The following is a 13,053-nucleotide window of genomic DNA, read 5'->3' as shown; positions in this document are numbered from 1 at the left end:
CACTCGCCGCAGCCCTCCCAAATCCCCACTGGTGTTTGTTTTACCCGCCCCGCCCGTTCCTCTGCTGCGGCGGAGCCGAGAGCGGGTTTCTGCCGCCACCTCGCGCTGGAGGCGCGCGGGGATGTCGCGATGGGCCGAGCGGGGACGCGGCTTCGCGACGGACACAGGCCCGGCGGTGCGGCGGGGTCCGGCAATCGCTGCTTTATTAGCCCGTGCCCAGCCGCGCCTGCAGCCCCGGCCCCGGGTGTCGGGGGAGCGCGGCGGGCGGGGGGGGACGGCCACGGCTCTTCCCAGTGCCGTGGAAGGGTGCTGCGCCCATCCCGCTGCCGTGGAAGGGTGCTGCACCCATCTGGGTGTTGTGGAAGGATGCTGCGCCCATCCCGCTGCCGTGGAAGGATGCTGCACCCATCCCGCTGCCGTGGAAGGGTGCTGCACCCATCCCGCTGCCGTGGAAGGGTGCTGCACCCATCTGGGTGTTGTGGAAGGGTGCTGCACCCATCCCGCTGCCGTGGAAGGGTGCTGCGCCCATCCCACTGTCGTGGAAGGGTGCTGCACCCATCTGGGTGTTGTGGAAGGATGCTGCGCCCATCCCGCTGCCGTGGAAGGATGCTGCGCCCATCCCACTGCCGTGGAAGGGTGCTGCACCCATCCCGCTGCCGTGGAAGGGTGCTGCACCCATCTGGGTGTTGTGGAAGGATACTGCGCCCATCCCACTGCGTGGAAGGGTGCTGCACCCATCCCACTGCGTGGAAGGGTGATGCACCCATCTGGGTGTTGTGGAAGGATGCTGCGCCCATCCCACTGCCGTGGAAGGGTGATGCACCCATCCCGCTGCCGTGGAAGGATGCTGCACCCATCCCGCTGCCGTGGAAGGGTGCTGCACCCATCCCGCTGCCGTGGAAGGGTGCTGCACCCATCTGGGTGTTGTGGAAGGATGCTGTGCCCATCCCGCTGCCGTGGAAGGATGCTGCGCCCATCCCACTGCCGTGGAAGGGTGCTGCACCCATCCCGCTGCCGTGGAAGGGTGCTGCACCCATCTGGGTGTTGTGGAAGGATACTGCGCCCATCCCACTGCGTGGAAGGGTGCTGCACCCATCCCACTGCGTGGAAGGGTGATGCACCCATCTGGGTGTTGTGGAAGGATGCTGCACCCATCCCGCTGCCGTGGAAGGGTGCTGCGCCCATCCTGCTGCCGTGGAAGGATGCTGCGCTCACTGCGAGCCTTTTGGGGGTTGTCAGCAGCAGTGCTCTCCTCCCTTGACAGCCCAGAGCACATTCCCCATGTCCCAGATGTGTACGAGCAGGAATGGGGTTGCTGAGAGGAGGTTTTCGGTGAAGGTTGCTGCAGTCGGATTTTGGTTCGTGGGCTGCAGACGCTCACCAGAGCTATTTGGCCTCCTGCAGCCGCTCTGAGCAGTGCCTTGCAAACCCTCAGGGCAAGTCAGGCACTTATCATCCCTTCCCTGGTGGTGTCCCTGACGCTCTTCAGGAAGCTGAAGATGGGGGACCCACCGGTCCCTTTGGCCTCCAGCGCGGACGGGGGCTTCCCCGCGGAGGCGCCAGCCCTGTTGCCTGGCTCTGCTTGCTCGGCCTTGGCTTTGGCTGCTGCGACAGTGATGTACTTGGTGACGATGGTGATGTGGCAGGACCTGAACTCTGCCAGCGCAGAGACACACTGGTTGAAAGCCGTGCAGAGCTGTGCGTCTCCGGAGGAGAGCACGTGCTGCTTCAGGGAGGGGGCACAGTGGATCTCCTCCACAAAGGCTCTGTGGGGCGGGGGCATGTAGTCCCTCATCCTGTGCAGGAAGGCAGCTGCAAGACACCAGCAAAGGAAGAAATAAGTTGTGGTGTCCTCAACTGGGTCAGTGGTAGGAAACTACCGGGGAGGTTTCCCTTCTGCGACACTGGGAGCATGAAGCCCCAAAGCATCCTTCCCGGGGGCTGGTGACCCCTGTCCGCCCCCCGCCTCTATCCCTGACACTGAGCTGTGCCTTGTGGTACCAGCAGCCTGCGCAGCCTCCTGCCCTCCTCTCTTCTGTCTCGGTGCCTCCAGTTAATTGAGAAAGAAACCCCATATTAGGTCAATGCTCTGTTAGGGTTGGTCTTAACCCTAAAAGGCAGGTTTTAGCCCTTGTTCTCAGCCTTTTGGTTTCGGGTTGTTTGGGGCTTTTTTTGCTAGTAGAGTGGTTTTGCTAATTTCTCATAAATATATGCTGTCATGGGCTGGACTAATGTGAAGCTATGTGAATGGATGAGCTAAATTACTGGCAGGATGCTGGCGTGCTCTGCTCCCTCATCTCTGGTCCCATATATAACCTCAGTAAAAAGTTGACATGCAAGAAGCAAAGTCCGTCCATCTGGGAATTTATAGCAGCGAGGAAGTGCCTGCCAGAGCCTCGTTTATAGACTTCCTCCCTAACAAACTGGGCAGAGCCTCATCCAGCCGGGCTCCACGAGGGTTTTACGAGGGTGAGATGGGCGCATGTCCTGTTGACTGGCAGAGCTGGGCACAGCTGTGGGAAGTGCTCTGGCTCGGTGCTTCCCCTGCCCCTTATTTGCTCAGGAGAAAGGAAAACTGTGTGACTTACTGCTCTCCTCGCTGTGGCGAATCCCCAGGAGCTCGTCAAAAGCGTGAAGGACGGTGCTCTGTGCTGCGCTCCCTCCCGAGTATGCCATGGGCTCGTCAGATACACCTTCGTATATCAGCCCGTCCGGCATGGCGGGGTTATCTTTCCAGCTGAGCGGGAAGACATGGCAGTCAGGCAGGGAGCAGCCGCAGGGCAGCTGATAACTGTGGGGCTGCGAGAAGGGACCCTGGGCTGGCAAGACTGAGCGAAACCTTCCTGACCCGGCCCATGGATCTCCCCCTCCTCGCTCAGCCTTGTCAGCTGTCCTCAAACACGAGATAAACTTGGAAATCAAACACTGTGTCGAGGCACATGACAAGGTCATGGTTGTAGGGACAAATGCTTAATTATCCTTTGCATATGAGCTAGGGATCATTCTATGGGATAGCCGCGCACCGGTGAGCATCCCACGGCGTGGTCCTGGGACAAGCTGCCCTGCGCCATGGCTGCACCTCCCTCTCCAACTCGGGTCCTGCCTCGGGCAGGTGCCACGTGGTGGTTTGCACACGCAGAGCTGCTTTGGGTGTGCAAGAGGGGAGGGGGCACTTGTCTGGGCGATAGTGGCACTTGACATTAATTCCGTGGAATCCCGGTGGCTGTTAGGAGAAGCCAGGTTGCCTCTGCAGCAGATAGAGTCTCCCAAAAGCTCTTCCGAGCCCTTGAAGTTTGTACTTTGGATTTTTCTCTGTTCTTGTTATTCTTGAGATGATGTCTTTAAAGACAGTGCAGGACAGCCTGCCTTTATTTATTTCAGCAGAGAACAAGCCTGTAACGTGATTTCCTCCCTCTCATAAAGCTGCTCGTCCTCGGCAAGCCCAGGAACCAGGCAGCGTTGGTGCCTCCCCCGCCATACACCATTAACTCACAGCCCCTGTCATCCAGCTTTATGCGCCTGTTGTGCAAAAATGGATAAATGCTCGCTCACGAATGGAAAGAGGAGTGATAATTTCAGACAGATAATGTGCCTGGCACAAAAGTATCTCTTGACCTTCTGAAGAATGCACCATTTCATGAAGCTTTTGGTGCTGGCTGTTATGCTGTTTGACTGCTGGAGCAGATTTTGCACAAAATGCAGAGAAAATAGATTCATTATCAAATACCATAATATTTTTAGCTCTCCCAGGGATGTATTTATAGTAACCTTTACTAGTGGGAAGTTCTTATAAGCAGAAGGGAATTTAAAAGGCATGTTTTTCCAGGCTATGACCATCAAGACAAGGTCAGCTTGGATAAAAAATGAGAGAAACCTAATCAGGATGCATGGAGCCTTTTGACTTAGGAATGCTGAAATATGCTGAAGAGAAATAAAAATAGAAACCCCCTGAGAAGCCCAGGAACGGAGCAGTTGGGGATGCTCAAAGCCCCGCAGGGAACATGAGGGATGGCAAACCCACAGCGCTGGGCTCTCATGGCTGTGTTTCTGCCTTGCCCAAATTACTTTTTTCAGTATTTGGGGGGATTATTTTTTTTTAATTAACAGATTTGTAATGGAGCAACAGCAAGAGGCTTGTTATAGATGTTTCCTTAACACACAGGGGGAAGAGACCCCACTCAGCTTTGTAGCTTTGTGTGTACAGCGTGCGAAGTAAAGAGAAATTAGTCTTTTCCTGTCAAAACTATTCAGGCCAAGAGCAGAAATGTTTCATTTCTGCACATCACGGCTGTTGCAGCGCAGAGACCATGCCAGGGGCTAAGCTGAAGTGCGGGATGGAGAGAAGTGGGTAGGGGGGCAGAGCCCAGCCCTTCTGCCATGGTCCTTGCCCAGCAGCTCTGGCTCCACGCCGGCGCATCAAGCGCCTGGGAACTCCCTCCCTCGAGGGCATCAGGACTGTGTCACCCTCGGGGCCACCACTGCCGGACACAGTGCAGGTTCCTTCCCCGCCCCGGGGGACCCCGTGCCCCAGCCTGGGCTGCCCCTTCCCAGTGCATCCCCTGCTCCCCCTGGCCCCGGGAGCTGCCGACTCGGTCATTTTGGAGGGAAAGGCACGGCACTTACCCAGAGAGAAAGATCCGGATCACAGAGTAAAATACTGCTGGATCCACATAGTCTAGGAGGAAATCAGATCATAGATGTTACTGCAGGCAAAAGGCAATTAGTTCCCTCTGCATCCGCGTTTCCCATGTGGCAGTGGTACCTGTCACTGCAGCCGAAGCGACCCAAATCTGTGCTTCAAGAAGGACTCAGCAGGAGGGGCCGGCGTGTTGCACGGTGCTGGTGCCCCCTCCCCGCGGTGAGCTTCCCCTAGCCGGGCTCCTCGGGGCACCGCTGTGCACAGCACAGCATCAGCGCTCAGCGCTGCTCAGCCCAAAAACACCCCATGGTTTCACCCCAGGCCCATCTGGGTGCTCGAACACCATGTATCATCCTGGGAGCACTGAGCTTCTCCCAGATCTCTCCCGCCTCCTCCCACTCCATCTCTCCGGAGATGCTTTATGGGCCAAGTGCAATCACATTTATGATAATGCATCCGATGAGCTAGAGTGTGCGCAGCGATGTGAGGACACGAGCTGCCCTCCAGCTGAAGGCTGCTGTTACCGTGCATCCTTTTCAAAGCTTCGCTCATGTCCCCGATGGCCTCTGCCAGCTCCTGCAGGGCTTTGCGCAGGGTCTCCTCATCGAGCTGCAGGATGGCACGAACGGCCCGAACGATTGCCTGCCAGAGGAGAGGAGAGGAGGGAGGGAGAGCACAAAGTGTGAGGAGGCTGCAATGGCTGTGTACTGTGGCTCTGGATACCCGCTGCCGCCCACACCAGCTCTGCCCCTTTCCCCAGCGTGCGAACAAGCGTGCAGGGGATGGGTGCACCTTGTGGGTGCACGCCTGCGGGCGCTTTCCAGGTGAGGAGAATGCTACGGGACACAGCAGGAGGGAAGGCACACGCATCCCAGCTGTCTCATGCAGCAGCAGCCTACCTTAATCCCAGGCACGGCCGCCTTCTCGACCAGGAGGGTGACGAGGATGAAGCCTCGCAGGCTCTCTCCCCCGGGCAGCAAGATGATGGTGTCCAGGTTCCTGCAGGGGCAACCGGCAGAGAGGCCGAGCACACAGGGGTTAGGAGGGCGCTTGCTTGGGATTTCCACACACCCCCCGAGACCCGTTGGAGCAAAATCCTCCTGGCTGCAGAGCCTCTTACCTGCACCCCAGGCAGAGACAAGTTGGCACAGAGCAAATGGGGATGGGGGCTGCTCTGGTTTTGAGGGATCCGTGACCCTTCCCATGCACTTGCTGGGCTAAAAGCCTGCCCATGACGGCCAGGCTCTGCGTGGACTAGAGCAGCCCACAGTTCAGCTGCGGTCACGGCGCTTTGCTGTTGTTGCAGTGGCATTTGCATGCCCAAGACTGAGCTGGTTTTGTTGGGCTCATAGATCAAGAGATAGGTTCAACCTAAGCAGAGCCCTGCAGTATTGGAGCGCTAAGCCAATTCAGACAAAACTAATACTGTTAGAAAATAAATAAGCATCTTAAATACTTACTCAATTTCCAGAGGCCTGAAGGCATTTCGGTTATTGCCAACAAATGCACAAGAAAAGGAGACGGAAAGAGAGACGTTATAAATCGTTTCAGCAACAGACTGTGCTCAGTGGGATACAAATGAGCTCGCTGGCCCGCGGGAAGTGCCGTCACCCCTGGGGGATGCTCCCAGAGGTACCCGGTTCCCACTGGGTGCCCGTGGCTGTGCCCATGGCTGCAGCACGCCAGCAGCAGCCAGAGACCACTGCTCCCCCCTGCCTGGCAAGACCCTTCCCCAGACCTTCTCCGTAAGACAGGCCCCCAGTGATGGCGGGTTTTCAATGGTTTTTGGCAGGACAGGAGGGGTTTGGGAACCGTTCGTCCCCGTTGTGCTGGACAGGACCTGCTGGGGCTCATCACTGTTGCCCTGACCACGAGAAGAGCCATGCTCGGTCTGCCGGCATTTGCCCATTTACCCATTGGGGTTCTTCCTCCTCCAGTTGGCCAACACAAAGTCTGCGTGGCTGAGGATGGGCGGGAGGCCGAGGGCCTGCGAGACCTCCCAGAAGGGGACAGCGAGATTTCGGGGCAGGACCTGAAGGGCACAAAGCACAGGAGAAGACGGAGACCCTGTCAGGCTGGTGAAAGGTGCCCGGGCCAGGCAGGAGGCGTCATGCTCCTGCTGCCGCCTCAAGAAAGGGGCTTTGCTCCCATGGGATGAGTCCCAGGGGAGCAGCATCAGCCCCCCACATCCTAAGGAGCAGGTGAACTTGTTCCACATTGCTTTTACCTTCACGGTGCCCTCCTCACCCTCCTGCCAGAGGTAGCCCATCGTGATGAAGCTGAGCACCAGATGCGCCAAGTGCAGCTCCTCGCGCCCTCGGAGGTGCCGGGGGCTCAGCTGCGGCATCTGCCAGGGAGACCCTTGGGAGCAAGGGGCACCGCAGGCGATGCCAAAGGCCCCCTGCATTGGGGGGCTGCCCTGCCAGCTGGGGAGAGACCCTCTGAGTGCCTCTCTGCCCTTGCCCTCTCCCTGAAAACCTCCGGTCCCTCCCACCCCTGCAGGATTTGCTACTGATTTGCTATTGCTGGCTCATGAGCATGGACAGTAAACCGCGGGATTTTACTCAAAAAGGCATCCCTCTCCCTTGTGCTGGGATGCACGCAGGACTGGCTGATCCCCCCATGACAGTGGGGTCCAGCCATGCTGGGGGGCTCGCGGAGCGCCCAGGCTCCTCAGTGGGGAACGTGGCTGGGACAAGCCGCGGCTCTCGTGACATCTAGAGGGTTTCCCCTGCCACCGCACGCCGCGCTCCAGCCCTCGCTGCCTCGGCTGGCGGGTGCGACCCAGGATCTGCTGTAGGAGTTATTTCTGTGTCAAGGGTAAGGCTTTGCTTTTGCATGGTATCGGTCCTGTCTGCGTGAGTCCTTGCTGAGGACACGGTGTTGCTGGTGGTTTGCTTTTCCATGCGTTCAGCTGACACTGCTGTGTCAGACCAAGGTCTGAGAGCACTCAAACCAGGAGAGGTAAGACAGGTACCTGGTGAACTTGTGAGCGGAGGCGATGGCTCGCAATCAGCTGAGGCAGGTCATGGGCAATCTCCATCCAGGGACCGTAGGGCGCCGGCAGCTCTGTCTTGGTGGAGAGAGGTGAGAGGGAGGACTGTTAATGCACAGAGACTGGCAGCACACGGTGTCACAAAGCTGCATCTCTTGTCTCCCCCCCAGTTCCTGAGCAGCTCAGCACAGAAGCAGGAGAAGATGTGTCCAGGGATTAAATCTGGGATCAGCAGAGCTGGCCATGGAGCTGTGCAAGAAGCAGGGACAGGTTAGGGTGAGAGTGAAGCCCCCTCCCCTAAAAGGGAAGCTTCAGGGCTGTGCTGGGCCAGGGGGACATGCTGCCACCACCGTCCTTCGCGAAACAGCGAGAGGTTGTGAGAAACGGGACCCAGAGTATCCCGGCGTGGGCCAGTGGCAGCTGAAGGGGAGCAGGTCCCAGCGAACATGGCACTGCCGCGCCAGCCCTGGGAAGAAGTCACGGGGCTTGGAGGTGATGAGTCGGTTGAGAGAGCCGGGCTGGCTGCCCTGGCCCCTGGACGCCAGGCTTTGGCAGGGGCAGGGAGCGTGTCCCCTGCGCACCCATGGGTGGGGTGCAGCAGGATGGCCAAAGCAGTCCTGCACCAGTGCAGCTCTGCGGACCAGCACGACCCTCAGGGAGACACTGCAAAGGTGACCAGAGCCTGCCTGTCCCAGGGTGGGGAGGGTGACCCCATGCTGGGGTACGGGGCTGCTGGGCAGGAGCAGGAGGGAACAGAGGGCTTGGAGATAAGCCCAGCCCTGGGTAAACTCTTCGGAGTTGAGGCCGGCTGAGAGACAATGTCCAAACTCTCCTGCTCCGGTCCCTGCTCTGGCTGTAACGCAGAAGAGCTGTAGGTTCTGGGGAGAATAGGTAATTGGGGGAGCAATGGCAGCCGGGGGACGCACGTAGGGGCCAGAGCAGGGCTGTGGCTCGCTGCTGGGGCTGGGCAGCCCTGGAGAGGGCTGTGCCAGACACTGCCTGGCCAGAGGGGCCCGGGGGCCCTTTGCCATCCCACGCCGCTGCATTTGCAGAGGTTTTCCTGGGGCTCTGGCAGGGCTGCGCTGGTGCCTGCGGGGAAGGGAGGGGGGGCGGACGCCGCCAGCCCAGGCTCCCAGCATCCATCCAGCCTTGCACATTGTGGCTAATGGTTTGTGTCCAGTTCCCCCTCTTGTAATACCAGCCTGCATAATCGCAAATTAATGGATGATAAACAAGTATCTGCCTGTTCCTGAGCACTCCCACTGTGAAGTGAGCCCAGTGATAAATGGCACCGCTTTCAGCACGGGAGATGTGCAGCCTGACTGCTCTCCTCATACTCCCTGAAATCCTGTAAAGCCAAGGCCAACGTGTGAATTACAAAGCTCCTTCTCCTCTCCCCTGTGGCACTTGCTGCAGCCAGTTTAATCATTATTAAAGTGAGGGGCTTGTCCTACGAAACTGCCTAAGCCAAAGTTATCTCATCTCATGCATTCCCCATTGCTTTTCATAAACTGTTATAGAGTAGCGTTAAATTGAAACCCAACCAGAAAGCCGCTCACCAACCCCACTATTTTTCTGTTCTCTGTCTCTTGTAGCACGCAGATACGGTGGCACAGCCGTCTCCTACCAGAGGATCAGGAAGAAGGAAGCCATACTCCTCGGAGAGCTGAAACCTGGTCAGCGCCAGAGGCAGCGGGGTCTCCTCCGTGCAGTCGCTGGTCTCCATCACCGGGCGCTGGCCGCAGGATTGGGACATGCTCTGGCTCGACAGAGAGGCACCAGCTGCCCCGCTCCCAGTATGTGCTGAGCCAGCACCACACACCCCGGCCGCAGGAGCGTACCTTGTCCCGGGGGGAGCCAGGGCTCGGCTGCCCAATGGCCAGAGGGTCCGAGCAAACATGGTTAAAGGTTGCCGATAAGGCGTTATTGTGGAGCGAGCATTGATCTCCGTCCCTGCAGGCGTCCACCTATGGGGAAGTCTCAGGGAAGCTCCCTCGCCGCGGGTAGGGGCTGTGAACTGTCTCCCCCCAGGACCTCCCCTCAGAGCTGCAGGGATGCTCCAGGCTCCCATGGGAGGCTGCATCGAAGCGGTGCAGGGTGCTTTAGTCTGACAGCAGCTCAGGGACGCTGTCTCTGCAGCTGGGTTTCCCCAGGATCGTGGCAATGCCCAACTCATGTCTGTGTGCTGTGCTTGGTCTGCAGGAACCGTGCAAGAGCTCCATGTCTCGCTGGAGGCTGCAGAGCCCGGGCACACCATGAGCACAGCACAGACCCTGCACTGCAGCATGGACCCGCAGCCACCACAGGCACCAAGTATGGCCCCAGCACAGCAAATGTGTGGCGCTAGGAACTGCCTGCGGTTCTCGTCAGGCTGCGTGTGACACCCCCAGGTGCCAGGGGACCTTTCTCCCTGCAGGAGCGATATACGCGCCATCAGGCACGAACTGTATCCTCAGCCCCATGCTTGCACGAGGTGCTGCTGCTGTATGCACTAACAATATGCCCACCACAGCCAAAATAAATTAACGGGAGCCACATCCAAAGCAGCTGCCGCAGAAGGAAGCACTGTGTGGCAGGGAGTGAAACTCCCTAATCCACATTCATGTCACTTAAGGGTTTATCTGCGTTTCCAGCGAACTGCCTAATGGCTGAACATGAGCTGACATTGTCATTAAATTCCCAGTACCAAACAAAGTGCAAGACCATAATGACGGTTTTAATCGGCAGTAGTGAATGGCGTGCTGGTAGTGTGCCCACACTGGAGCACCGGCTAGGCTCTCCCTGCGGCTGCATGCACCCACTCCCAGGGAGGCAGAGTAGATGGTGATACACAGAGGGTAATTAGATCCCTTTGTAATGAGGGTCTGCAGGCTTCTCACTCAATTGCGATGCACAGGAGCAAAACTCCCTGTTGGGTGGTTAATGTCAGCAAGGCTCATGTCTGGCCAGAGACGAATGAAACGAGGCTGAAAGGGACCTCGCGGCAGACGCTGCTGTTTCCCTGCATTTCAGTGCAGTGCTGCCTTTGTCCCCCAGCAGATCGGTCCCTTCCTTGCAGCCGGTGCTGCTGCCATTGCAGCATGGGAAAGCGCAGGGCTGCAGCGATGCGGTGCCAGTGCTGGTGCTGTTTGCTCTCTGCACCTCAGGACCGTGGGGACACGAGGTGGGGACACAACTGCACAGGTCTTTCTCTTGAAAAGGCTGAAGGGGTTTTGTGTGCCTGGGTTTGCCAGTGCTAGGCAGGGCACCCCGAGCCCACCCAAGTGTGAGGGTGAGTGCTGCGGTTTGCCTGCGCAGGGACATGAGCTGCAGCCAGAGTGGGGAGGGGGCTGCCAGCACGGGGTGGGGGCTTCCTGGCATGACGCCTGCTCTGATGAATCAGGCTTCCTCCACTGCCGCCGCCCCAGCCCACCCTCCCGCTGGCCCCACGCCAGCGGGAAGGAGCCTGCAGCCACGGCGGGGACCGCACATCCGCCCTGCGCTCTTCCTGTGCGTCGGCCGCGATGGCGTGAGACCCCCAGCACCACTGAGAGCTGCCCCAGCCCGGCGCCTGGCAGGGCAGGGTCCCTGTGGCTGAGGGTCACTGGGGCAGCCCGGCGGGTCCTCCCCACCGAGGGGGGCTTGGCAGGATGCTCTGAGGAGGGCCTGCCGAAACAGTGGTTTCCCAGGGGAAACCGACCCGTGAGTGCTGCCTGCACAGAAAGCTGCCCGTGCCGGGGGCCAGGGCTGGAGATGCCATGGGTGCCTGGAAAGCGAAGGGCTGTATTAGTCAGGGCACAGACAGCAAGACAAGCATCTCTGTGGGGTGCAGGTCTGAGAGCACTGCAGGAAATGCGGGTGCCCCCTCGCCAGCCCAGGGGTGGAGGTCAGCGATGTCCTGGCCCACAGGCTAAGGTGGCCATGCTGTGCTGCACCAGGGCAGTCGGCTGCACCGGGGGGTGTCAGGCAGCCCCTCTTCCAGGGCTGCTGGCTGGTCCTCACTGCCTGGGGACGGGGACGCATCTGTGATGGCTGGTGCTGGCAGAGCACAGTGGTGCACTGGTAGCAGACCCTGGGACCCTCCCTGTGCAGGGTGCTCTGAAGTGTAGGGCTGTGTTGCCTGTCTGTACGACTAATATTCTCCCTGTAACCTCAGCCTAGAGAGTGCTTGGCTTCTGGAGTGGAGATGTGTTTTGCCCCAGGCAGTTTTGACGTGATGGTATGAGATGTGCCCCCATCCCAGCTGGCAGAGGTGCCAGACAGGCAAATCCATTGCCAGTCCTTGCATCCCTGAATGCTCCAAGCAAAGCCATGGTCCCAGGGTAGATGTGCTGGGCAGAAAACGTCTCTTGCTCAGTGCTGCTGCTGGTGCCCCACACCTCAGCTCCAGCCACCGCTGCTGCCCCACCAGCAGGGACCGGAGGAAGCAGTGCGTGCTGCTGTCCCCACCGGGGAAGGAGAGGAGGGCATCCAGGTCCCTGCGGGACTAAACTGTGTCCCCGGGGTCAGGTAGGTGATGTGCTGCGGTGCCTCTGGGATCGCACTAGCAATTTTCCAGCTCTGCTGAGATGCTCTTAGTGTGCAGCACAGCATGAGACCCTGCTTCTATGGACCAGCCGTGGCTGCAGGGTCAGGACAGGAGTGAGTGTCCTTGTGTCTGTCCGGGGGCTCTGTGTGCAGGGGCAGGGCTGGCAGAGCGCAGCCCAGTGTTTGCCGTGCTGCGTCACTGCGTCCCCGTCCTGCCCTGCATGGGGACAGGGTAGCCGGGGCAGTGCAGGAGTGGAGCAGAGGAGTGCCAAGCTGCGCCACGTCCTTGCTCTCCCCCTGCCCCATGTATCCTAGCTGGATAAAGGCCAGAGCCAGGCACGTGGGGGCAGCTCCCCATGCCCGCCCAGGTCCTGGGTGCCGAGCGGCAGCATCCGAGGGGAGAGCAGGGTGGGCATGGGGCAGGCAATGTCGCATCGGGTCCTGGAGGACATAGTGGGAGGTGAGGAGCAGCTCCTCCACAATGAAATCCATGGCAACTGATGTAAGGGTGCAGGCTCGCAGCACGGGTGCTCCTCAGGCACAGAGGGTGGCACAGGCTCTCCGGGGCTGTGTGGTTGCTCCACTGCTTGACTGACACATGGCCGGGCCTGCTCCCCTCCTGCCTTGCCAGCGCTAAGTCCAAGGAGGGCCAGAGCTGGCAGGCACCTCTCACTCAGTCAATCCGCCACTGGCATCACACTGGGCACATACCAGTCAGGGCTGGCCACATCTCCTGGCTGTGTTCCAGGCAGGAGCCCTTCCCAACACCATCACAGCACACAGCCGGGGTTCCTCCACTCACTTAGGGGCCTCCTAGTCCTGGCATGGTTCTGGCACACGGTGCTGCTCTGCAGGGATCACCCAACTCCTCAGAGATTGTGGACACCTTTTATTGAACAACAAACACTACAAC

General features: G+C 59.2%; 1 protein-coding gene across 1 annotated transcript; it reads right to left on the bottom strand.

The window, feature by feature from the left end:
* Positions 1 to 1,320: 1,320 nt before the first annotated feature.
* On the bottom strand, positions 1,321 to 9,390 carry LOC104253536 (indoleamine 2,3-dioxygenase 2). The gene is made up of 10 exons (XM_059831445.1): positions 9,262 to 9,390; positions 7,617 to 7,712; positions 6,867 to 6,986; positions 6,553 to 6,671; positions 6,100 to 6,114; positions 5,539 to 5,638; positions 5,164 to 5,281; positions 4,624 to 4,675; positions 2,589 to 2,737; positions 1,321 to 1,812 (listed from the first exon to the last, which is right to left on the bottom strand). The coding sequence occupies exons 1-10, from the start codon at positions 9,388 to 9,390 to the stop codon at positions 1,442 to 1,444; spliced, it is 1,269 nt and encodes a 422-aa protein (XP_059687428.1). The 3' UTR covers positions 1,321 to 1,441.
* Positions 9,391 to 13,053: the final 3,663 nt, after the last annotated feature.

This window comes from Gavia stellata, chromosome 31 (genome assembly GCF_030936135.1).
Source record: "Gavia stellata isolate bGavSte3 chromosome 31, bGavSte3.hap2, whole genome shotgun sequence".
Classification (NCBI taxonomy): Eukaryota; Metazoa; Chordata; class Aves; order Gaviiformes; family Gaviidae; genus Gavia; species Gavia stellata.
Note: the sequence above shows the minus strand (reverse complement) of the source record. Positions and strands in the feature narration are given on the sequence as shown.